The sequence below is a fragment of the Epargyreus clarus genome, unplaced genomic scaffold (assembly GCF_041222505.1).
Source record: "Epargyreus clarus isolate Ecla_fem2 unplaced genomic scaffold, WU_Ecla_fem_2.2 ptg000019l, whole genome shotgun sequence".
Classification (NCBI taxonomy): Eukaryota; Metazoa; Arthropoda; class Insecta; order Lepidoptera; family Hesperiidae; genus Epargyreus; species Epargyreus clarus.
In genome coordinates, this window is record NW_027332227.1 from 14673233 (window position 1) to 14697945 (window position 24713).

Below are 24713 nucleotides of genomic sequence, written 5' to 3' on the forward strand. Positions count from 1 at the left end.
CACACTAAGCTACTTATTGCTATTAGAGAGAAATAGATCTAGCGATAGTGTATTCGGAGTCGAACCAGGATTATACCAACTTTATATCTCATCACATAATAAATAATGCCGATTAATAACACCGTAACTCTCGGTACAAGGAAAATGTATGATCACATTAATCTCAGGCCATCGCATCAAATTATATAACTTAGCTTATTATAATAAAACATTACAATGCTGTCGTAGTATCTAAAATATACAGAAGTCGTACCAACGGATACCAAAACGACACTTCCGAACGCCATTTTTTAAAAGATAACAAATTCTGTTAAAAATATTTAGGACTAGTTGTATTTTTTTTCAAACTTTGTATTTATGTAAATTAATAAAATATTTGGTAATTTTCGATATTACAAATTTATTTCTAAGCGTCTCCTAAACATTCTGTTATGTGATTAGCATGTTATCATAACAATTATATTTCTGTTATCTAAACCTTAGACCTTGACAATAGATATACAATTCATGGAATATAGTAACTTAAAAGCAATGATAAACTCACAGATTGAAGGCCATGTTGAAGAATTTTATAAACTTAAAAATAGAAAATATTTAGAATTCGCTTTTATTTTAGACCTCTTTTTTAAGTTAGCGTAAGTAGTGTTAAAAACCAGAAATATAATATATAGGTAATAGATAATAATTATAAATACCTATATAAATAGTTTCTATGTATTGTTCCTTAGATTCATTGTATTAAAATGGATCATTTTATTCTATTTTATAATAATTATACTAGGAAAATACTGATGGGAGTAATCGTGGTTAAATAATAATTTAATTTGCCATTTAAACTATTTCCTAAACAGGAAAATTATGAATTATTACTTCTCTACTTTGCCTTAAGACATATTAATAACATTAAAGTTGAGATACAAATCTATTTAATTACAAAACAAATAATTATTAAATAAATAGTTATAATCTAAAGGTGGTAGAACCCTTTATGGTTCGATTCCGGCAGCTCCATCGCCACACCTGTTTCTACCTAATAACAGCAGTATTAAGCGCTGTGTTCTGGTTTGAAGGGTGTGGTAAGAGAGAAATACTTTTTCGAGGCATTCCAGCTTAATTATCAGGGTTAGCGGGGCTTCTGTGGCCAACCTCAGATAGGAAGGAACCTTATCTAATGGAAGAATCTTATCTAGGGTCGATTACAGTAGTCTGTGGGCGGTAATAGCCACTTACCAACAGGTCGACTGCACTCCCGTCTGCTACTTCTATATTATAAAAATGTATTTATAATTAGAAATATGTTTCATCAGGAACCTAATAACATAACGTATGGAAATGAAAATAAAACAAATATATATTTATTAATTAAGCTGTATTAAACATAACACATTTTATACATAGACAAATATTTATAAAACTTACAGAAAATGATTGTACAATTCAATAAAATGCGAAAGAATAATACCCTTACCTTTATCATTTTTATGTATCAAAAACAATGTGTACTGTATTGAAAAATACGCGTCGAATAGATAACCTCTCTTCTTTGGGAAGTCGCTAAAACAGTTGAAAACAGTAGTAAGTATCCGAGCTTATTATTCCATAGTCACTGCTCCGAGCTAAAATAGGCTTTGATCCTCCTTTGATATCAATTACAGATTCGTTATTATTCATAAGATTTTGGCAAAGGGAGATCTCCCGCCGGGCTAGGTGATCATGCCCGGGGAGCGGCTGTGCTCCAACAGTCTCAGTTCGGAGCTTGTATATATGCCAGATATTTAGAAAACTTCAATAGCGTGATTCAGAATACTCGTGGCGCCATCTCTTGACGAGTAGCGGGAGGTCGCTACAAGATCTTCATACTGCATTTGTAAAATGTTACGTTGTTAAAAAAGTTAGTATGAAGTAATCTTATCTTAAAATCTTAAAATCTTAATATGAAGTCATTACTGCAATCTCTGCAATATGAATGCACCATCTTACTTTATGTTACAAAACAACTAGAAAATAAATATCCTCCTTTTTGTAGTAGTAAAATAAAATATAATTTTATCGAACATTTACATGTAACATTGCACCACCTTAATGGTATGATTTATTAAAAAACATTACAATAAAACATTATTTTATAAATTTATTCGTTTTTGTACTTAAATACTTTAATTAAACACCTTTTATACAATTTATAATCTAGTAATACTTTTAATAATGATTACATCGAAACTAATTCACAGCGCTTAGATGTGTCATTGTTTTCAATATCATTAAACAAAATATTATATTAAACTCTTAAATAAAGCCCGACTCCTAAATACTTGCAATAAGCAGTGATTCTTAGTCACAGAGCCTTGATGAGCATAAAATAACTTACAATTAGCTACAACGAATCCTTAAACAATTGTCTCCGTTCCACAACTAAACACACTCGCTCTTTCTACACTTTCCGCTTATAATTGTCCGCAGCCTTAGTACAAGAACGTATTTGCATAATAATAATAAAGATATGTGTATTACACTTCCCGTAAAATAGTTTCAAAGGCGTAATTTTTATATCTTCAAGATATCTTGTAAAACAATGTATTTTGTAAAATGTGTGACCCGTAACAGAACCTTCAGAAAGATAAATAAGCCTAAAGAAATAAGTTAAAAAGTTTTATATCAAAGTCTAATCTTTGCTCTCAAAACATTGATATAATAAGTAAAGATAGTTACTAGCGAGTAAAACTTGAAACATACAAAAGCAACCAATTGGTGTTTGTTGACCCCAGATACTTTCGCGCGGCGTAGCAATTGATATTCTAATGCTAATGTACTCGCGTTTCGCTCACTTTTTTATGTTGTGTAGTAAACTAGTAACGTATCTATAGTTATAATATATTATTGTCTCAGAATAATACTCTTAGTATTACTCGACAGTACTCCTCCTAACTACAATTCTATTAAAATCCAAACCAAACCTACTTTATACAATCAAGGCTAAGTTATTAAATTATTTTCTGACCCCATCTATGCACTATTATTATGTATAGAATCGGTGCTAGAATACTATTTTTAAATACCAAAATATTTATGTATCCATAGTATACCAATATCAAATCCAATATTCATAAATTGATCAATAACAGTGTCTTAAACTTAGCATAATGTTTTGAATGTCAAATCAGACAATATATAAAACACTGATTGACCTCTTATGAACAAGAAAGCTAATATTCATCTTAGTTCTTGATAAACTGGTCATCTTTAACATCCGAACCAGCGAGATACCCATCCAACCATTTCTCAATAACTGGAAGGTTCTCAGCAGACCATTTTGCCTCTTCTCGGATATTCCTCATGGATTTCTCGATGATGTGCTCAGCGGAACCAAACTCTCCCTGGTGGGCCACATACAAGTTGGAGACCAGGTCGAGGCCAGCTTGCGTCGTGAACTGAGATGTTGCTGAAGTTATCAGGTTGTCCCAGAGATTGGTTTTGCTTGCAAACCTGTGTAAGTGAACAATTATTTATATAGAGGAAGCGAAGAGTCAGGTACATGCCTGCCACCTAATATTAATGTAATCCGTGAAGATTATTAACTAGTTCTGCATAAGATAAAATTCACATAGACGTTGACAGATACTTTGCTACTTCTAATAATATATTTTTTATGTTATCTAATTTTACATTCAGTAAACAGTAGTAGTGTTAGTAGAGGAAACTCAATAATTTAACTTTTTAACAGAGAGTCTACTTTGCTGTCCTGTCCTTTGCTGTCCTGTATCCAAAAAGCACAACTAAGTAGTCTAGTTTATTTTAGCCTCTGTTTTAATAATAATTTCACAAGGTCAAGTTATTGTCATGACTCACTGCATGATAATATTATACTTACTTCTCCTTCAAGACGTCCCAATTGTTGCTCAAGAAGTTGAACAGTGTGGTGTAACCTTGAGAACCACCGGTCAGCATGCTGAAGATGAGGAATATATCCGTCTCAGTGAAGTTCCCGTTGCCTTCTAATACGGTTATGTTGAGTAACCGATTAATCTTGTACTCGTCGACCGGGCAACCGGCCAGGGTCTTCAGCAAGTAGGTCCGCTCGCTCTGCTTCCTGGAGGGAGGGAAGTTGATGACCCTCTGGAGACCGAACTCCCACTCCTTTTGCGATCCCCACTTGAAGACTGGGCAGATGTACTGGTTGGATATTCTGTGAAAAGATGAGCAGATTTCATGCAAGTATCGCAATGTAAATATAAACCATATTTACAGAATTTTGTAGTAGACAAAAATCGTTATTCCAAGTATGTTTAAAAAAATATTTTCAAGGATTTGTTTAAATTTAAATGCAAATAATTTTAAGTTTCTGTTGCGTAACAAATTTTGTGCTTTATTGCTGTTTTGCAAGCAATATTATTTAACAGGAAAAAAAACACTTTAGTAAAAGTCGTATAAGCATGATATATCAATTAAAAAAACTGATTTTCTAAGAATATTTTTTTTCATCGACTATCATTTACGAACGGACTGTAGCCAACTTAAGTGCAATGTATCCCATAACAATAACCCCATACAGTATAGTAACGAAAATGGGAAACAATCAAATTTGCCACAAACCGTAACGAACGAAAATAAAAGAAGCGTAATTAAATCAGAACTTTCAATAGACAAAAAACCCAAACTACCAGGGAATAACATTTAATTAAACAATAAGCTTCATTACAATTAAGCAGGTACTGCAGAGTTCTCTAATGGGATTCGTTTAATAACAGTTAGCCACGAACATCTAATAAAAGAGTTCTTAGCGGAGAATGAATCAAATTTGTGCGCTTGGTAATTGGCTAGCCCTGATGAGATCTTTTCCAGTTATTATGATCCACTGAGCGGGATGAAAGGCTCCTGAAGTAAATTAATTCAAGCACGTAATTGATATTTATTTCTATAATATTGCAGGAAACATTTTTAATGTCACGAAAGGAGTTGTTACTAAAAGGAACTCTGTAATTGCAAAGAATATCGTAGAGAAAAAATATAAGGCATTTTTGTCAGAGCGGCTGATATAAAGATTAAGGGTTTCAGTAACGTAATGAAAGAATTTAAAGACAATGGATTTGGACTCATTTGAGCAGTTTCTGTATATGGATAAGTTTTGCACATATTTTAGCACTAGATCACACGATTTCTCTTGCGGATAATCCAGTAAAAGACATAAGTGAGAGTATAAAGCGAAACATTTCTTTTGTGACAGTCAAAGAAGTTTAAATTCCATAAAAAACATCTTAGTCCGAATCCGGTTTATTCCAGATAAGAGATCTCGGCAGAAAATTCATATTTGTGCGCTCCGCAACTCGCAAAGGACTGACGAGATTATCTGGCCCAGTTATTACCGTCCGACGAGTTCTATAGACGATTTATGTCGAGTTCTGACGACGTTAATTGAATTAATTCGACGAAACGAGTAGAACAAGTCGACGTCGCATCTCCATCTTCTTTGAGAAAAATATTGTTCAGAATATGACTTTTTGCGACTTTGCAAATAATTTTTCGTTCGTGAATTTAAGAGGCGAAAATGTAACGTTAAATATGTCAAGTTTTAATTGGACAACTTTTGTGATCGAAATGTTTTTTCTTAGGTTTTTAATTATTTCGTCATTTAGAAGGAAATTTTAGTTTCAACCACTGTTCAAATATGCAGATATATAAAAAATACTTACGGATTCCCCTCATCTGGGTTCTTAGCTTGCATCCACTTGCTGTACTGCTCCTGTGCTTCCTGGATGCAAGGTTTGTAGCCAGCTTGGCAGAGGAAGGTCTTGGTCAACCCGCGAAGGTTCTTCCTCCAATTCTCCTCGTCTTCCCTCACGTCTTTGATGAGCTCCTCGTAAAGTGGACTTAATAGAATTCTGACGTAGGCCTGTGAAATAGTAATAGTAAGTACGCATCTTATGTAAACATTTGTCTCGGGTCATTTGTTTCGGGTTCTATCCCCGACTGAACTGTTCGGTTCTGGGTCTGTGTTTGTATGTTGCATTGACAAAGGAAAATAAATAATGTGGGGGGCTACGACTTTAGCCATACGTTTATACTTACTCATTACATATCTAGGTACTCTACAATATATCAATTAAAATCTAGCTTAGCTCACGAGACCAATGATAGACTATGATAATTTAAATTTTACTTAATATTTTGTAAAATAGGAAATTGACGTTGATGATGGTGAAGATACAAAATAATTATTTTAAAACACCTCACCTGGAATTTCTCATGAATACACTGACAGATGTGTCTTCCGATATGGTCGATCATGGTGAAGACCGGGTCCCACACCAAGTGGTGTCTCTCTTGCCTCAAGAACAGCGTCATATTGAAAGCGGTCGCGAATGACAGCTCCCCCGCATATGCAAGGTTCCATGCGTCATGCAAGAGCTTGGCTCGGGTCAGCTCTGGGATTAGCACGCGTTTGTCGCTTTGCAGATACGCTGATAGGAGATTCCAATTCTCCTCTTCATAGTTCACTGGGAATGGAGCTGAAAAATATTCCATAATGTAATGTTTTTTTCTGAAACTTTCATATATACAAAACACTCAAAATTTTACAACTGTACGAGTTTTCTTTGTTTTAATTGCAACAGTGAGACACATCATGTGAATAATAACTAGTTTTATTCGGTCTCGATTGGTTAAACATTAATCATTACATTGGGAAAATCTAGTCTTCTTCGTATGCATATAACGCAGTACAAAATAAAAACTCGTTTAAAAAAAAGGAAGTATATATAGAATGCAGGACGCCAAAATGCAAATCTAATCACATTTGTTAACAAACACATGAAAATATAACTGAAATTATGCGTTTAAATTACCAATAACCAGTGATATATCCATATCCATTCATTCAGCCAGATTATTCGATGATACTCTTTGCAAAATATTAAAAATATTATGCCAAAAATTCTATTCCAAATAACTTACCAATTTCTTCAGGATTGACGATAATAAAGCTATCTTTTCCAGGCATGTTGGGTATCTTCAGCTCCCTGTCCTTCATCCAAGCTATGGGTGCCACGTCATTAAAGTCCAACTTATCACTCCGTGCGATGACAATGGGAGCCCACCATAACATCCTTGCTGCGTCAGGAACATCATGGGGACGCTCGCGAAGGTATACTTTCTGTTTCAAGAAACCATGGGTTTGTATGAAATCTGTTTGAAATTGAGGCATGAAATTTGTACAAAAAATATTTTGACGTATTCTAGCAAACAACACGCCGCCGTAGCTGAAGACCCAATACCCTTTGTCACCTTTGTCATAAAATACTCTGTCATACATGTCAACGACAAAAAATCTATTAAACTAACAGATTTCACCTTGGAGCCAGTCAAACTGCGATGAACATGATAGTGCACACGATTAACCAAAAGTCTGTCTTTTCTTAACTTGCTAGAGCACAACTTTGAACTTGTACTTGATATATGTAAGTGAACTTAAACTTCAGAATAAAAACTCTTTTAAAAACCATTTCGAAACGGAAAGTATGACCAGACATTTGAATATTTAACTGCATAAAAAGTGGGATTATAACCGTTTTAATAACCAACAGATCTAATGTAGCGACATAAGATCGACATTTAACAATGTCCACGTACTAGAAATCGTCACTATCTGTCCTATGAAAAATGGATAGATTTGGATAGTAATAATACCTGTAAGAAAGACAAAAAAATCAATACAAAATAAGTGTTACCTGTGTCAAAACCGCAGTATTGCTATCATGGTTCCTCTTAACGCTGATGAGTGGCAAGCGGTCCTTATCGATCCAGCTCGTAGCAATGGTCTTCACGCTAACCTCCTTCGGGATCTTGCTGTCGTTCACTGCAGCTGAGCTGAGAGAACACCAGATGTCTTCGCCGGTAAAGGTCTTGAATCTCCTGCAAAAGTTATTAATAAAGTGTTGTATTTGATGTAGTCCAACTACTCCAGTAGGATCCGTCGTGGTTTCATTGTAGCAGCACCACAGCCACACCTATTCCTGCTTGATAAAAATAGAGCCAACAAACAACAGTTGTAAGAGAGAGACATATACATATACAATACTAGCTGACCCGGCAAACTGTCAAAATGTATTTATCAAATATATTTCATATAAAATATATGTTACTTGTAGATAATGTAGCTTTCGAATCGTGAAAGATTTTTTTAAATCGGTCCAGTAGTTTTTGAGCCTATTCATTACAACCAAACAAACAAACAAAGTTTTCCTCTTTATAATATTAGTGTAGACATACATATTTCAATTTAGTCCTCGAAAGTAGTAACGCATCAGTGGCCGAATTCGTATAGTCAACTCTCAATCGTGTTCGGTATTGCTTACAGATATATAATTGTAGCAATGGCATTTTACCATGAGTTGGACATCAGTAGTTATGTACTGCTAGCCTTCTGGTTAAGAGCATTTATTCTACTTGATCTCTTATAAATTCATAAATCGCTAACCAACGAGCGGAACCGCAGGCGAAGTGTAGAGTTAAACTTAAATCAGCGTAATATTGTTCAGTTTTCGAAGCTTACCTGCTGCTTAAGTGACTTCTTGTAAATAAGCACCATTTATAAGCAAATTTATTCATGCGACGAGCGGTTAGAAACTTTCCCGCGGACGGAGATAGGTAAGTTTCCTAGAGTTTGATATTTGTTTCGACAATGCGAATTTCCGCCATTATGTAAAACGTAGATGAAATAAACAAATAGACTCCACTAGTGCTAGAGTTTTAATATATAGGATAGAGATCCAAATACCAACCATTTTATACATAAAAAGTTTAATATCAGAGTTTCAGCATTTAAAAGATACAACCAGTATGCCCTGACGAGTAGGGCTCTATAGCCAAACTTATTTCTAGCGCGAAGCAATTCTACGTTAAACTGGAGGGAAGTGGATGCTGGCTAACTTTCAAAGGAGGAGACCACCATAGTCTTCACGGATGACAAAGCATCGGTGTTCGGCTTGAGGTTCTTCAAAACCCCACTTCTATATGGTCACGGATCTCCATGAGCAACAGTGACCGCTTACCATCAGATGAACTGCATGTTCTTTTGCTACCACAATCTAATAAAAGACAATACATGAGTCGAATATTAATTTTGAAAGAATGACGTAAACATACTTGTCTTCAATAAACTTCCTCAGTCCTCTCTTGAAAGTATCGCCTCCCAAAGTATAGTTGAACATGCGGAAGAGCAGCTCGATCTTGGTGCACGCGGTCTCCTGCTTCATACCCGTGATTCGGGAGTGCGGGTACCGCTTGCTGAACTCGTAGTACAGGGAGTAGAGGACCGTCATCGGCCACTTGCCTTCCATTTCTGAACCGTTGTTGATCTAAGCAGACGAAATAAATTATTAATTGAACCCTTCAGTCGGTAATAGATAGACATGTTCAGTCCTTTATATGCCTATTTTTTTTCTAATAGATGTGTATAGTCTACTAACTTGTAATTGAATTATGTGAAGCTTATGAACCTGATACCTGCATGCCTGAAAATCTTTAAAAAAAGTTTACAAAGGGATGTGAACCAATATGCACTTGGCCACCGCGATGGACTATGGCCTAAGCCTTCTCATTCTGAGAGGAGACCCGTGCCCAGAAGTGGGATTGTAATGGGTTTATTATAATTATAAGTCTATTCATTCTGAATGTACCACTGGTACACACAGATTGGTCTCCTATCATACATTAAGCACATTATCTCGTTTACGACAATGTTGATAGAATTATTGATGATAAACATGATGAGGATACTGACAATGACGTTGATGTTGATAACAATGTTAATTATACAATTCCAACGTGTAAATGCAAAAATTCGACGAGTACCTCCGATATATTTAAACTAGCTGACCCGGCAAACTTTGTACCGCCTCAAAATCTATTTATCAAATATATTTCATATAAAATATAGCCTATGTTACTCGTGGATAATGTAGCTTTCGTGAAAGAATTTTTAAAATCGGTCCAGTAGTTTTTGAGCCTATTTATTACAATCAAACAAACAAACAAAGTTTTCCTCTTTATAATATTATAGTATAGACTTAAAGTTTTCAAAACAGTTCAGTCAGTAACTATGCTTCTAGTATTATTCGAGTGTACCAACCATAAACATTAAGTATGCATTAAGTATGCATAAACATTAAGTATGCGAATTAAATGTTAAGGTTTCGCAAAGTAGCCGCAAGTAACTCGGAAAGTTACAAACGCTAATGTTATTTATACAATGTTCAGTTAGTCTCGCACAACTTTGTAACTTTGTTTAATGGAATGTTTATGCTAGAGTATTAGAACTTCCAAGTAGTTTTGGTATGGAATGGAATTATAAGGTAGACATAATTAAAATGATGACTTATTTGAAAATTAATAAACCGTTAAAACGCACACTCAAATAGGTTCAAAATAAAATGTCTGTTGTTATTCGTCATTTTTTTATTAAAGTACTACTACTGAATGTACTACTACTAACTGAATTATTATTTAGTGCTTTAAAAAAAAATAGTTAATCCACTGATTGACTATTATTGATATCCGAAATCTATCTCGCCTTAAAGGGCGTGGTAAGGGAGATATACTTATCCGAGGCGATCCAACTTAGCAGCCTCAGGTAGGATCTTATATAATCTGGAGTTTATTACAGATGTCGCCGCAGGCAATTGCCAGATGAGCGCTCGTCTGCGACTTAAGTATAAATGAAATAATTAAAAAAAAACAAGTCCTAAGTAAAATCGGTCACAGAAAACAGTATCTGTCTAGCATAAAGCCTCAGTCAGTCTCAGCCTTCAGATCAGAACAGCAATGCTTAATACGTTAAAAAATAAATATAAATGTGACAGAAACCACAGAGAAAACTTTCAACTTACCTTGAAAGCAATTTCTGCTGCCAAGTATCCAACGAGAGCCTTGTTCACGTGCGCATCTGACCACCAAGCGGGGGTGGTGAACGCGCCGAGCCACTGGTACGACAGCTCCTGGGCTAGTTGAAGGTATCCACGACTGCTTAGATCACTTTCTCTGGTAAGAAATGAGGAAAAGAATTAGACATTGGGAAAAAACTAAATTAGAAAAAAAAAACAAATATTTTGTGAACATTTATTTAAATAGCAACCTGAAGACCTGAAAAAAGATAAACTTGGTACATGCTGTCCATCCAATATCAAATTGTCGCTAAAAGATAAATATCTGAAAATCTCGAAAATAAAGGAACTCCGCATACAGTCGTGTGGCTACCTTTGAACACCTTTGTTAAGCCTCTTGTAAATAAGATACAATAAGCATGATAAAGACTTACTTGAAAACAATCAGTCCCCAGTTGTCAGCAGGCTTCACACCCTGGTAGTTGGGAAGAGCCACTATATCCAGCCTGCGTAATGGGAGAGGAACCTGCCAGAAGGTAGCAATTTCTTCAAAAACCCTGGACAACTTTTCATTCACGCCTTCTAGGGCTTGCAGGAACTCTGGTCGGCCCCATACACGCAACTCTACGAAATAAATTTAAAACTTATATGTATATAAGGTAACAAGTTTTGCACCACCTACTCACTGCGGGCAAAAAACTAAAAAACTTCAAACTAATAAACGAAAAACATAAAATAAGTTCTTAAAATAAAAATTGTGATTCTGGCTCCCTCAATTGCCTATATGGTAAGAAAATATATTCATGTAATTGTTATTGCGGTGGGGAATGTGTTTTTAACGTATGCATGTATACAGGGTGATACAAGTTGGCCCTCATAGCCAAATTCGAAACAATAAGAAATTCTGAAAACAGTTACAAGACCTATAATACAAATTTAAACTGTCTGCTACATATGTTATAAATAAACGAAAACGATAAATTTAGTATTAGTTATTGAATTTAAGATATTTGTTAAATAAAAAAAAAATACTATTGTCATTCTTCTAGTGGCGAACATTTTTTTGAATAGTCGGTCTTAATCAATCTAGAAGCAAGCGTCGATCATGTTTAAAACAAAAATTAATTTTATATACGCCTGCCAGTTATATCTTAGTTAAAATTCAGTTGCAGTTGATTGCAATGATTGCATGTGAACTTACGTAAGTATCAAATATTAATGTTTGAAACTGCTCTATGAGATGAAGGGACACTTTCCTGCTTCGATACCATTAATATTTCCGACAATCATGATATGAAGTTTCAACCGGCTTCGCAGAAGGGAAGAAGATATTAAGATCTAACGTACGATGATCAGAATGTGCCGGTAATTTGCAGTAACACGTCTCATATATCAGGATAGAGTGGCGTTTACAGTTGATAAACTGTAATGAGGGAAGGAAATGTTTAAAACATGAGATGACATCTGACCACCCCATGGCTACTATTGCGTGAATAATTGTTGCATAACCTTGGTGCCGCTTAACCAACTGAAAATCGAAATTTAAAGTTATCAAACAAAAAAGTTATAAACCTTTTCAAAAATCATAATAAATTGTTAGCAACTGGTTTATTTTGATGATAAATGTTAAAGAGACATAATAATCTAAGACAATTAAATATGTACTTAGTTCCAATTCCGCAACATAGGTACCTATGTAGTTATATCACATGTTACTCACACTATGACATATAGTAAACATATGGATAATATGTTTCAATGTTCATAATTACATTACGATCATAATTGAACACAATTAACGCGAGTTAAACTAAATTACGACTACTGTTTAATTACATACGAGTTCCCAAATGAAATAAATCTATGGCGTTCTATAATTAATTATAAGTAATTTATTATTATTTACACATATATAATTTAATGAAAATACATGTCATTAAGTACGTTATTAAAGTAAGACCTAATCATAGACACATAATACGAGAATTAATTTAGAAATTAATTATCATTTGCTTAAAACTTTGAAGAAAAACATCGGGAGGAAACCTGCATGTCCAGCAGTGTTTAAAAATATAGTTCTCAAAGGTGTATGAAGTCTACCAAACCACATTTGGGTAGTGGGCATGGGCCATAGTCCATATGGAACAAGCCCTCTCTATCTGAGAGAAGACTCAAACCCGGCTGTGGGAAAGCTCAAGGATTTTTTTTATAATATAGGAGTAGCAGACGAGCATGCGGTCCACCTGATAGTAAGTGGCTACTGCCGAACATGGACATCTATAATAAACCCCAGATAGGATTAGTTTCTTACCTGAAGTCGGCCACAGATGCGCCGCTACCCCTGAGGACTAAGCTGGAACGCCTCGGAAAAGTATGTCTCCCTTACCACACCCTTCAAACCGGAACACAGCAGCGCCTAACACTGCTGTTATTAGGTGGAAATAGGTGTGGCGGTGGTACCGCTGGAGTCGAATCACAAAAGCTTCTACCACCTTCAAACAGTGTTCAGATATAAATATAGACATTGGTAATTAAATTAAAATCTACGATATAAACAATCAGAAGTGTCCACAGAGATCTTAACAAAGCGAAACGATCGCTCAAATTCAAGCTCGGGTTGCAAGCAAGGGATTTTTAATTAAAAACGCCTCAACTTGAAAAATGGGGTCGCCAAATTTAACAATGATAAAACACTGTCTGCAATTTTTATTGTTTTAGTGAAAAAAGTTTATGGTTAGATATCGATCGCAGGTCGAAAAGTATTCTGGATGGAAAAAAATAAAAATTCGATTTAATAAAAGGATTATTTCATACTCGTATAAAGACATTAAGTTTATGTGTGATACTCCTTATAAAACAATATTATTGCCTTTTTTTCTTTGATGCATCGATTGCTTAAAAGGACGCTCTAATGACTTCAAGTTATAAAAATATAATATTATAAATAAATATAATAAAATAAATAAATACTATAGTATCAGTCTACTTTAGAACTACACCATTACTATTGATAAGGTTTCTGGTCGATTTCGGGTACTATAAAACTTTAAAGACTTACCAATTTCGTTACCAGTGTCATCCTTGTAAATAGTAGAGTTGCCGAGTTGCTTCAGATCAGCGATCACAAGGCCGAGGGTGAACGTGGACATGGGTGGCGTTCGCTCGAAGTGGTCCCACACTGCATTTGGCTCCCCAGTTCTATCGGATTGGTCAAATTATAAAAGGATGAGGAAAGTATTTATTTACTGATATTAATTGATATTACATTGAAACCTGATATGAAGAAGGTATTCCGGCGTGGAAAACTGCCATAAAAGTCCTGAACAATGAAGAAAAAGCAGAATGACATACTCAGCAGTCTTGAAATATTGAAGACATCATTAATGTAATTAGTCAATCTAAAATAAGTCTCACATGAATATCGGATAATGTTTTTGATGATAATAAAGTGGCCCACACAGACCTTATCATCATGCCATTGCACCCAGACTACAAAGGCTTCTATTTATTCGATAGATAGCACAGGTTCCTAAATCAATTTTACTACTATTGCTGTTAAATTCAGTTATTCCTATTAAAATAACTCCGAATTCTTAAAGTTAATTACTTACATATCCTCACTCCTGGCCACAGGAGTGTTGCTCAGTGCGACCATGGTCCTTGGTCGCACCACGCTCAGCTCGAACGGTGTTTTATACCCAGGCTCGTCGAAGCACGGGAACATTCGACGTGCGTTGTTCGGACGTAGCTGGGTGGCTGCTACCATCCTGTTTACAAAGATTTTTGAATTTAGAATTTATTTGTGATAGAAGTAATGGTTTGAAATTTCTTTCCACGAAGGTAAGGCACACGGTCTAGAAATTTGGACCTTCCTTTGCCTCTACGACACAAATCCTTCTAATTTTTAATGAAAATCTAGGATATGATGGCGATGATGATGACATTAACATCAAATTATCTTTACATTACTTATACCCATAATGAATAGACAATCTATCCAAAGATTTAAATTTATTATTTTTTAGTAGACACAAATTGTAAATGTCCAGTTTTAATAAAACTTTGGATAAATAAAGAGCGTAATATCGATATCAAAATTATGTACACATTATTCGTTTATTGAAATCAAGAGACACATTAGAAAACTTCTACATAAATCATCCAAATCTTGCCAAACTTTTCCATAACAAATTAAAGATTACACTTTGATTGATGATCCAAATTCCTAAGTGACAGGCGATTTGCATTCTTATGGCGTGTTCAAACAAAAAGCAATTACAGGGCCCAAAAGCATCTAATTTAAAAGTCAAGACAAACAGTGGTCCCGTTTTCATCCTCGCCACAAGATTATAATACGAACTGTGTTGGTTTTAGCGAAAAATGTCCCCGAAGTGTGCAAGGCAATAAACGGAGAATGCTCCCATGGGTGCTTTTGTCTAAAATATTTAGAATCGAATATACTTAATACAAAGAAACTTTGATATTTTTTCGAAAAAGTAACGAATGGCTAAGCAAAAATTTCTACATAGAGCTCGGATGAAACTCAACGTAATTATAACTAACTTAGAAAATATTCAAGATTTTAAAAATGAAATTAACATAAACAGAAGCTATACTGCTGTAATATAAGTCAAAGAAAGATGCCTCGATGGTGTCATCGTAAAGTTCCACCACCTTTGTTTTTTTACCTTTCTACTTCCTGCTCAGTGGTATACGTAGTCTTGAAAAACGCTTCCGTGGTCCCAGTTTCTAGGTTCCCGTTAAAGCTGAATTCTAATCGGCCTGTAGACCCTGCTGGCACCGGCTTCTCTAAACGCAACATCACGATTGGCTTCTTCGGATCTGGGCTCATCCTTTTTACGCCGATCTTCTGGAGATCTTTTCTGTATGAGACAAGACTAGTAAATGTTACCACAAGAAAGAAATCGCTCTAACAATTTAATTATAAGTTGAATTCGGGATTAAAAGAATAATGCGGTCATTCATCTATTTCTTACAATATTGTTGAACTTTCAAAATGGTTGAACGTATTGTCCCAGATAATCTGCAAAGAGCAACGAGTTAACGAGTACAGAAGCTGTGCTGTTAAACTTATTTCTACTTTAAAGTCGCTCGTATCTTTGTACGACGTATCTATGTACGACCGACTCGAGGAAAAAATAGGTGTACACAACTAAAGTTCAGGTTGTTTATTTAAATTTGTAATTGAAATATCAACGTTTAAAACTTACGAATCAGCCGGGATATGAGCTTTGACTTCAGAATTAGTGATTTCAATCTCATGAGCGCTGTGGACGGTGATCTCATCGGACTCCTGGAGCCAGGTCACGTTGATCCTAACGTGGCCCTTGAACACTCCGTCCTCCAGGTACGGTTCTAGTTCCAAACGGTAGCCGGTTGGTTCCACCACCTTGTCCAGCCGGCTCTCCATGGCTAAGCCATAAGCGTTATTCAGATCGATGCTTCGGGTTTTGATGATGTGGAACGGAACTACCTAAAAACGTTAAATATTATTAGGAACTCATAGAGAATTTCGAAATTTTCCATTTTAGATTTTATTTTCAATACTCTCAAGAATATGTAAAATTTACCAATTTGTCATAGCTAGCAAGACTTTGATAATAATTCTGTGAACATTAACCAGCAGGATTGTTTCCTCAAACATTCTATGAGAAAGATAAAATCGATCTCTTCGAAAATGCATGATAATGACCACTAGTACCAAATAATGATTCAGAACTAAACCCTGAGTTACTAATCTGCATTTGGAAATATTCTCTAAACTTATTTGTGAGGAAAAAGATCGAGTTTAAGTCGCCAATCCATCAATAGAACGGTGTCAATCATATGTCTATGAGCTCATATATGAGATATACTTTCGTCTGATCTTGCATCATCACAATAATATTATCGTAAGATGTTTAAATAAGCAGTAGTGCTAAAGTCAATTCTCGTAATCCTTATACTGAAATCCTCAGTCACCCAAATTGTGCCTCTAACCAATTTTCATTGCAGAGATTAACAAGGTGAGAATCGAGCAGGACGGGATAACAAACCTTATCCGGTGGCAGAGAATGGGCGGACACACATGTATGTGTAAGATATACACACATGAGTACGAATTGGCTGAACATCTTGTGTGTCGTTTGCCTGGTGTGATGTGACCTGCGAAAAAAAAACAAAATAGCAATGACGAATTTGATAGCAACCTTTGTATTGAAAAATCCAATTTTATGTGGAGTTATAAAAGGAGATAGACATAAATGAAATTTTTATTTTTATTTTGATCTAAAATAAATGGTTGGCGAGATTTACGGTGTCTAATCTGAGTAGGTTTAATATACTCGTACAACTAAAAATAACATTAAAATTAATATACCTATTACAATTTTCTTCATACCAATTTAAAAAATGTATTTAATGTAAGAACACTTATGAAAAATCCCCTTTATATCTTCAATGATAAATTAAAATTAATTAATAATAATGAATATAAAACTATACAAAAAACGATGCAATGCAAATAATGTCTCACTCATATCACAATAAATACATAATGTAGAAGAAACAGTTTTTCTATTCTACCACAGATACCTTTTATCACAGCTTCATCGAAAAGTGTGAAGATACCCTAATATCCTGTACACCTAAAAATCTGGTCACTGTACCGGGTCAGTGTGTGAAATAAAAAGTGACCACGAATAGATACGTCCCGTGAATTTATTGCTTCCGGCCACTCACGCTCTACACTAGGGCTGGCAGTGTTCTAACAAACTATAATAGAATTAAATACGACTTCCAATCATGACTCTTAGTAAAAACGTTATATAGAGGGTCAATCATCTTCATCAACCCATTACTGTCCCACGGCTGGGCACGGGTCTCCTTTCAGAATGAGAAGGATTAGACCATAGTCCACCGCGCTGGCCAAGTGCGTATCGGTAGACTTCACAAACCTTTTATGATTTTTTTTTTATAAATCTCTCAGGTATGCAGGTTTTCTCACGATGTTTTCCTTCACCGTTTAAACAAGTGATAATTAATTTTTAATAGGCACATAAATTTGAGAATGAGAGGTGCGTGCCTGGGATTTGAACCTCGGACCCCTCGATCGAGAGGCCGCGTTTCTTGGCCACTAGGCTATCACTGCTCATAAAGGGTCAATAATACACCTTAAGTTGGCTGCGACTCGTGGTTCGAAAGTACTGATGTGCAAAGTTAAGAAACGCGCGATCAGGATTTCAATGGATGTCCATCTTCAACACAATTCATTTGGGTGGGTGATCGTTGTTAACCTCATATTGTCCCACTGCGGAACACGGCTCTCTTAAAGTCAGAAAGGATTTTAGGTCATAATTGGTGAAATTCAAATTTGATAGACTTCATATTACAACGAGATTTATTTAGAACACTCAGACGTAATGATGTCTTCACGATGTTTCCTTGATATTTTTTATAATTCGTACATAAATTAGAAAATCAGAGGGATTAGGATTCGGACCTCCGACCACCAGGTTATCACCTCTACGATACGTGAACAGTAAGACTAAATTGCAACTGGTTGTTTGGTTTTCCACCAACCTTCGATGAAGTCGCATAGTAGATTCTTCACGCGCTGCCTAATTGTGGGCAAAAATATCCGTAATGACAATAATTAAATTAGCATAGTTTTGATAAAAATTTAAAATTCACTATTCTTACTATAAAATAACTATAAAAATTTAAACTTATTTTAATAAAATTGAGATAGCAATCGCGAATGCCGTCCAACTGGTGTTAAAATATTAATATGATACCCTAAATAAACAAAAGTTCCGCCTGAAGCCGATCACGAATGAGTTATTAACTTATTACCCCAAAAAACTAACAATGTCTTATGAATATAAATATTTATCTAAACACATTCTTCAAAATAGAGCGCAGCAACATTCTAACAGAAAGATAATGGAACCATCAGAATCCATACAGAACCAGAAAACTTATACCACCTTCATACAAAATAATCGGACCCAAGTATCATTTTAATATAAAAAAAACTTCATAAGATAATGTTTTGGCGAAGAAAAGCTCTTTCCATGACCGCAAGACAATCTACACTAGCAAGTTGGAACCCTTACATACATGCTTATTGTAGCTAAGTATCGTAAATAGGAGAGCTTAATAATATTTTACATGTTCCCTTTATTATTCATAATTAGCTCCGATTTTATCCTATTCTATTATTTATCGTAGCGTCCTCAAATATAGCCAAATCAGCCTCAAATATAGATATTCAAGATATCTTCCTCAGGATTGCTTTTAAATCAAAAAGATTTTATCCAATTAGACTGGCGATTAACGCCTCCAAACAAACAAACAATCTTTAGCTTATTCTTAATTCTTTTAGCTTAGCTATAATCTATAACTTAAATGAACAACAAATACGCAAATTAGGTACTTACAACAGGCTACCGTGGCGGGCCGCGAACGTATGAACTCCACACTCTCAGTTCCACCCAATTGCCTCCAGGATATGCCCTATTTGCGCTGACGGCATGTGATTGTCACGTCATATTGTCGCTGATCTTGTTAGCTTTATACATAATCCCTTTGAGGACTAATTCGGAACCTATTGCGTTATTGCACAATATTTACGGTATATAAACTCTCGTCTTCGCGAAGTTACGTTTTTAGGTAACGTAATAAACCAGCGTAATAACTGATTAACTTGTTTTAAGTCCTTATTAAACTTTAAAAAAATATTATACACTTAATTGTAATAACAATGTGTGTACTTATGTACGTATGAAGTTATAAGTATTTCTTTGGCGTACTTAATAAAAATACGTGTCAGAGAGGAGCAAGAAGTAAGACTCATCATTAACCCATTAATGTCCCACTGCAGGGCACGGGTCTCCTCTCTAAATGAGAACGGCCATAGTCCACCGAGCTCGACAAGTGCGTATTAGTAGACTTCACTTCAGAAAAAATATACAGAGTACTGTGATGGTTTTGACTTTTTTATAATATAAGAATAAATCAAATCAAATCATTTTTTTAAATTCAAAATAGGTTCTTTGCAGAGCACTTTTTGAATGTCAATACAACTACCACCACTTCACAAGGTGTTTCGTTATGGAGAAGAATAGTAGACGAGTATGCAGTCCACCTGATGGTAAGTGGCTACTGCCGCCCATGGACATCATTAATCAAGCCCAGATAAGATTAAGATAATTAAGAAATTAAAATTATGAGAAAGAGATAACAGAAGGATCTCCACCAACCCACATTAGAGTATAAAGCGTCAATAATGTGTACTGTGGAGGAATATACTCAACCAATGTTAGGAAAAGACTCACGCCCATGATTTAATAAAAAAATGTTATAACCATCTGAAGAATGAATGCCGAGTATTCCGTTTTTACACCTGAGACAAAATTATTTCATATCGATTTAGTGCATAGAATGGTGTTTAATAATATTTTCAAGTTTGCAGTGTTTTAAGAAGTCAATTCTAGCGCCATCTATTAAAGCTTTACAGAACTAAAATGGAGAGTTCCTCGTCATAGCTGCCTATCGTCATAGTTCTCGGTAAATGCTAATAGATGTCGCTATACGAAAAAAAACATTAATAATACTTCTCTAAATAAAATGTATCCATTCCGCGGTATTTTTCGTTTAAAATCTTTCTCATAATAAATATTTAATTTATTATGAGAGAATATCCGCTTCCACCAGTGGGACATTAAAGGAAATTGCGGCCATAACCATTATTGCGGTTAAACTCCGTAGGAACCACCGCCGCACCTATTTCTACAGACTCATGTAGAATTCTAATCTTATCTGGTTTGATTAATGTCAAAGCGCAGTAGCCACTTACCATCAGATGGACTGCATGATCGTTTGTCACTTGCCACTCATGCAGTCCGGCTAATATTATCGACTATTTATGTCAACCTATTTTATGCACAATATGTATGTACATATTGTAAAATAATTAATTATAGTTTAAAAACTAAAAACCACGCTAAAATCGCATAAGGAAAATCGTTAATCCTGATTCCTGACGATCCTGATGTGGTGAATGGGATAATATTATTAAAATCGTGTATTGTCATCGGTTCTTGATACTCGTGAGTGTTCAAAATTATAAATAAATCGGACCGTTTAATGTGGGTATAAATCGATTTCAAAGATTCCGTTACATACATACATACATACAGGTCAAGCTAATAAAAGCGTGGTAAAAACCTAAAATAATAAGTAATATAAGGTAGTCGGAGGCCGTTAAGAATATGCTATAGTTAAATAGAAATATATAAACACGTTTACTTATGATTATTCAGTCATACAAATGGTATTTAAATAATATAGAATTAATGATACTGTGGTACTTTACGAGTACATCATTTAAATCATCATTGAAAGAACAATCGTGCCGCCTTTTGATCACTTTGTAGTCGTCATCAATGATGGCTCACGATCATTAGGCACTTGCTGCACGCTGTATAAACGGGTTAGGACTATATTGAAAAATATATTTGTAAATTATTACTATTATATACAAATAATATACATCTCCTTTGTAAAGAAGACCGACAGCCTAGTAGTCGAAGCTCGACCTCTCAATCGGGAGGTCCGAAGTTCAAGCCCCAGGCACGCACCTAAATTTTTTTTCAAATTTATGACGTGTGTATTAGATTAAATTAGATTAGATAAGATACTTGCTTTAACAGTAAAGGAAAACATTGTGAATTCCTTCACACACCTGAGAACTATTTCAAATAAAAAGTTCTTAAAAGTGTTTAAAGTCTACCAATTCGCACTTGGTCAACGCGCAAGTCTATGGCCTAAGAACCCTACTCAATCTAAGAGGAGACTCGGGCCCAGCAGTAGCACAGTAATAGGTTGACAACAACCGTTATATATATATATTTGTTTTTGCCTAATGATACTCGTAAAATTGTTAAGCGCCACTATGTTTTGGTGTGATATTGATGCCTTACGTACTTTTAGCACATAAAAAGTGAAATAAATATATTTTGGGGTTCAAAAAATGAACTAAGTACCCTTTTAAGAAGAGACATGTTAGAGGCATAGATTAGTAAAGATACTTCGCCGCCCTGAAATTGAATGAAGCTGCAAATGGCTTATTATAGTAAGTTCTTTTTTTGAATTTTTGACCAATAAAAACATTTTAAGAGAAAATTTACGAATAAATAACTAATATTGCGTAATTTACATAATAAATAAATAAGAATTTCAAATATTTTAGGGACATTTTAGCACGGAGACGTGGCAAAACTTTTTTACGCAACTATTTCAATTCTCAAAACTGGGTACCATAGATTAGTAAAGATACTTCGCCGCCTTGATATTGAATGAAGCCACAAACGACTTATTAGTAAGTTCTTTTTTTGAATTCTTGACAAATAAAAACATTTTTAGAGAAAATTTACGTTTAAATAACTATTAATGCGTAATTTACATAATAAATAAATAATTATTTCAAATATTTTAGGGACACTTTAGCACGGAGACGTGGCAAAACTTTCTTACACAACTATTTCAATTCTCAAAACTGGGTACATTTTCTTGTTAGGAGTGAGAAATCTTTATTAATCTATGGTTAGAGGAATGAAATTATTAGTTGGTCTCGAATTATGTGAAATAAATATGGCGCAGAATGCTGGCGTCAGAATATCTGGCCTCTTTCGTTTTATCTTTCTTTCTATTTATCAAAATGGGAACCATTATTTAAATTAAGTACATTATTTTATCGTAGACATCTGGTTAACTCGTTCACGATTAGACCAGTCATTGTGAGATAAACAACAATTATATACTGAACATGAACTTCAATTGCAAGTGTACTATATTTTATGGTATTAATTACAACAAATCTAGAAACTGTGACCAATTTATTCATCAACGGACTTTCCTTTTGTACAAAGGATAATACCCAAATTTTCCCATTTAATATCCAAATATTAGTATTATTATTAACTGATATCGCATGTAGTTAAATTTAAAAGTGTGTGACAAATCCTAAGGAAAATAAATAAACTAGTGACCATTCCAGCATGACGTAAGCAGGATTTTAGTAACTTTTAACTCCCCCCCCCTTGTCAGCGATAGTTAGCAAAACTCTTTCCCCCTCCTCAATTCACCCCCATGTCATGAAAATAAATAAAGCAAACACGTAAGCACCAAATCGTGTGGGACGTGTTACTTTGTTATTGTCGTTTGTTGTGTTGTTTTATTTTTATAATAATTTGTTTCATTTTTATAATTTGTGTAGAAAATAGTCGCTTTAGGTCATGGACGCCTCCACATAAATTCAAACAGAATAAAATTCATATTGATCTGAAAGTAATCGCAGTGTTATCCCTAAGGTCTATTTTGGAGAGGCTTGTAATCATCGTGGCTTATTAACTACCACTTTCGAAAAAAGAGTACCGAGTGCGTGAGGTACTCCTTACGTTACATAATATTAAGTACATTCATGGCATTATTAAGATCATAAGCAACAATTAAGTCACAAAAGACATGGAATATAAATGCAGCCTGTATCATTCACAAGGTTGAACGAAACGTCATGGTCCGCGACCATTTATCTAGAGCTCCTAATTGATTTTTTTTTTATCTTTATTTAAAAACAAGGCGAAAGAAATCATAAAGACCATACTGAAATGTAGCTACATAAAAATAAAAAGCAATAAAAATAATATTTCTAACAAGAAATGATTCAAGTGTTTCAAATATACTGTAACTGATACTGAATTGAGAGCAATGTACAGGTGGGTGAGGGGTCACGTTAAATTGGTGTTGTGCACGTAAAATAACGCCCAGCGTGTGTTGAAGTTATCTGCATACCGCCGTAGATTGTTGTGCGTGCACGGCGTTAGTACATTTCTCGAGCGTTTAATTTTTAATCGTGCAAAAGAACGATTTGAATTTGGAAGTGCTGTGAGTTTATTTTTAATTGTCTGTGGAATAGGTGCGCTGATTTTAAAACGAGAGCAAAGGTGAGTCGTGTTGTTCGAAATTTGATTTTTAATTTGTGCATTTATGGAATGTTTTTGTAATTGGAATTGGAACTTAGTCTGGCGTTTGTTAGTTGATTTACGTTCAATATTTTAAAAGAGTAAATTTATTAGACATAAGTTTTAATCAAATTTAAATTTGTACGCAACGTGCACGCAATTGGCTTTAATTAAAATTTGTTGTCATACCGCCGAAAGCGAATAAATCTAGTTACAAATTACGGATTCTTAAGTAGTGACTGAGAATTATTGATTTGCTTTCAGTTCCAATTAATTATCATTTAATACATTTTCTTATACCTATTTTGGAAGAAAACAAAACGCTTTATAGGCACTAAATGAGAAATATATTTACGTATTAGGTAAGTACATTTTGAAGGTGGTAGAACCCTTTGTAGTTCCACGCTGGAGGCACCACCGCCACAACTATTTGTGTCTTATAACACCAGTGGTTTGAAAAATTTGGTAAGGGACACATACTTATACGCCTCTACGTTTCATCTTAATCCTCATAGTAGAAACGAATCTGTGCGGAGAGGCACCTGCCTAGGTAAAGTTCTAATTTTGGTTCTAATTTTTAATTAATTAATCTAGGGTTGATTAGGCAACAGTAGCCACTTACAATCATGTAGATTGAATGCTCGTTAGATACTTCTATATTATAAAAAAATAAGTATAATCTGTGGTTTGTCCTATTTCCCTTTGATATTCGAAATATTATGATGGAGAAGAAAAATAACATAATATTTTGTAACTACTAAAGGTATGAAAAGGAATACAAACAAAAATATTGTAGCCATACATTATCAAGGTA

At 34.7% G+C, this 24713-nt stretch overlaps 2 protein-coding genes across 3 annotated transcripts in view; one reads left to right on the forward strand and one right to left on the reverse strand.

The window, feature by feature from the left end:
* Positions 1 to 1352: 1352 nt before the first annotated feature.
* LOC140750211 (aminopeptidase N) lies at positions 1353 to 19340 on the reverse strand. 2 transcript variants are annotated; one of them, XM_073083630.1, is made up of 15 exons: positions 19316 to 19340; positions 16931 to 17039; positions 16106 to 16368; positions 15563 to 15757; positions 14486 to 14641; positions 13933 to 14072; positions 11309 to 11498; positions 10881 to 11031; positions 9139 to 9350; positions 7722 to 7905; positions 6949 to 7147; positions 6229 to 6503; positions 5688 to 5887; positions 3869 to 4183; positions 1353 to 3483 (listed from the first exon to the last, which is right to left on the reverse strand). In XM_073083630.1, exons 2-15 carry the CDS (start codon positions 17006 to 17008, stop codon positions 3216 to 3218), a joined length of 2826 nt encoding a protein of 941 aa, XP_072939731.1. In that variant the 5' UTR covers positions 17009 to 17039; positions 19316 to 19340; the 3' UTR covers positions 1353 to 3215. The 2 variants fall into 2 exon arrangements, with proteins under 2 accessions (XP_072939731.1, XP_072939730.1); XM_073083629.1 differs by having other exon boundaries at positions 15563 to 15772.
* Positions 19341 to 23717: 4377 nt separating this feature from the next.
* The window catches only part of LOC140750023 (aminopeptidase N), a 36186-nt gene continuing 35190 nt past the window's right edge, over positions 23718 to 24713 (forward strand). Inside the window, exon 1 of the mRNA XM_073083313.1 lies at positions 23718 to 23881. The gene's annotated coding sequence lies outside the window, so the exon portion shown is untranslated. The remainder of the gene's footprint in view (positions 23882 to 24713) is intronic.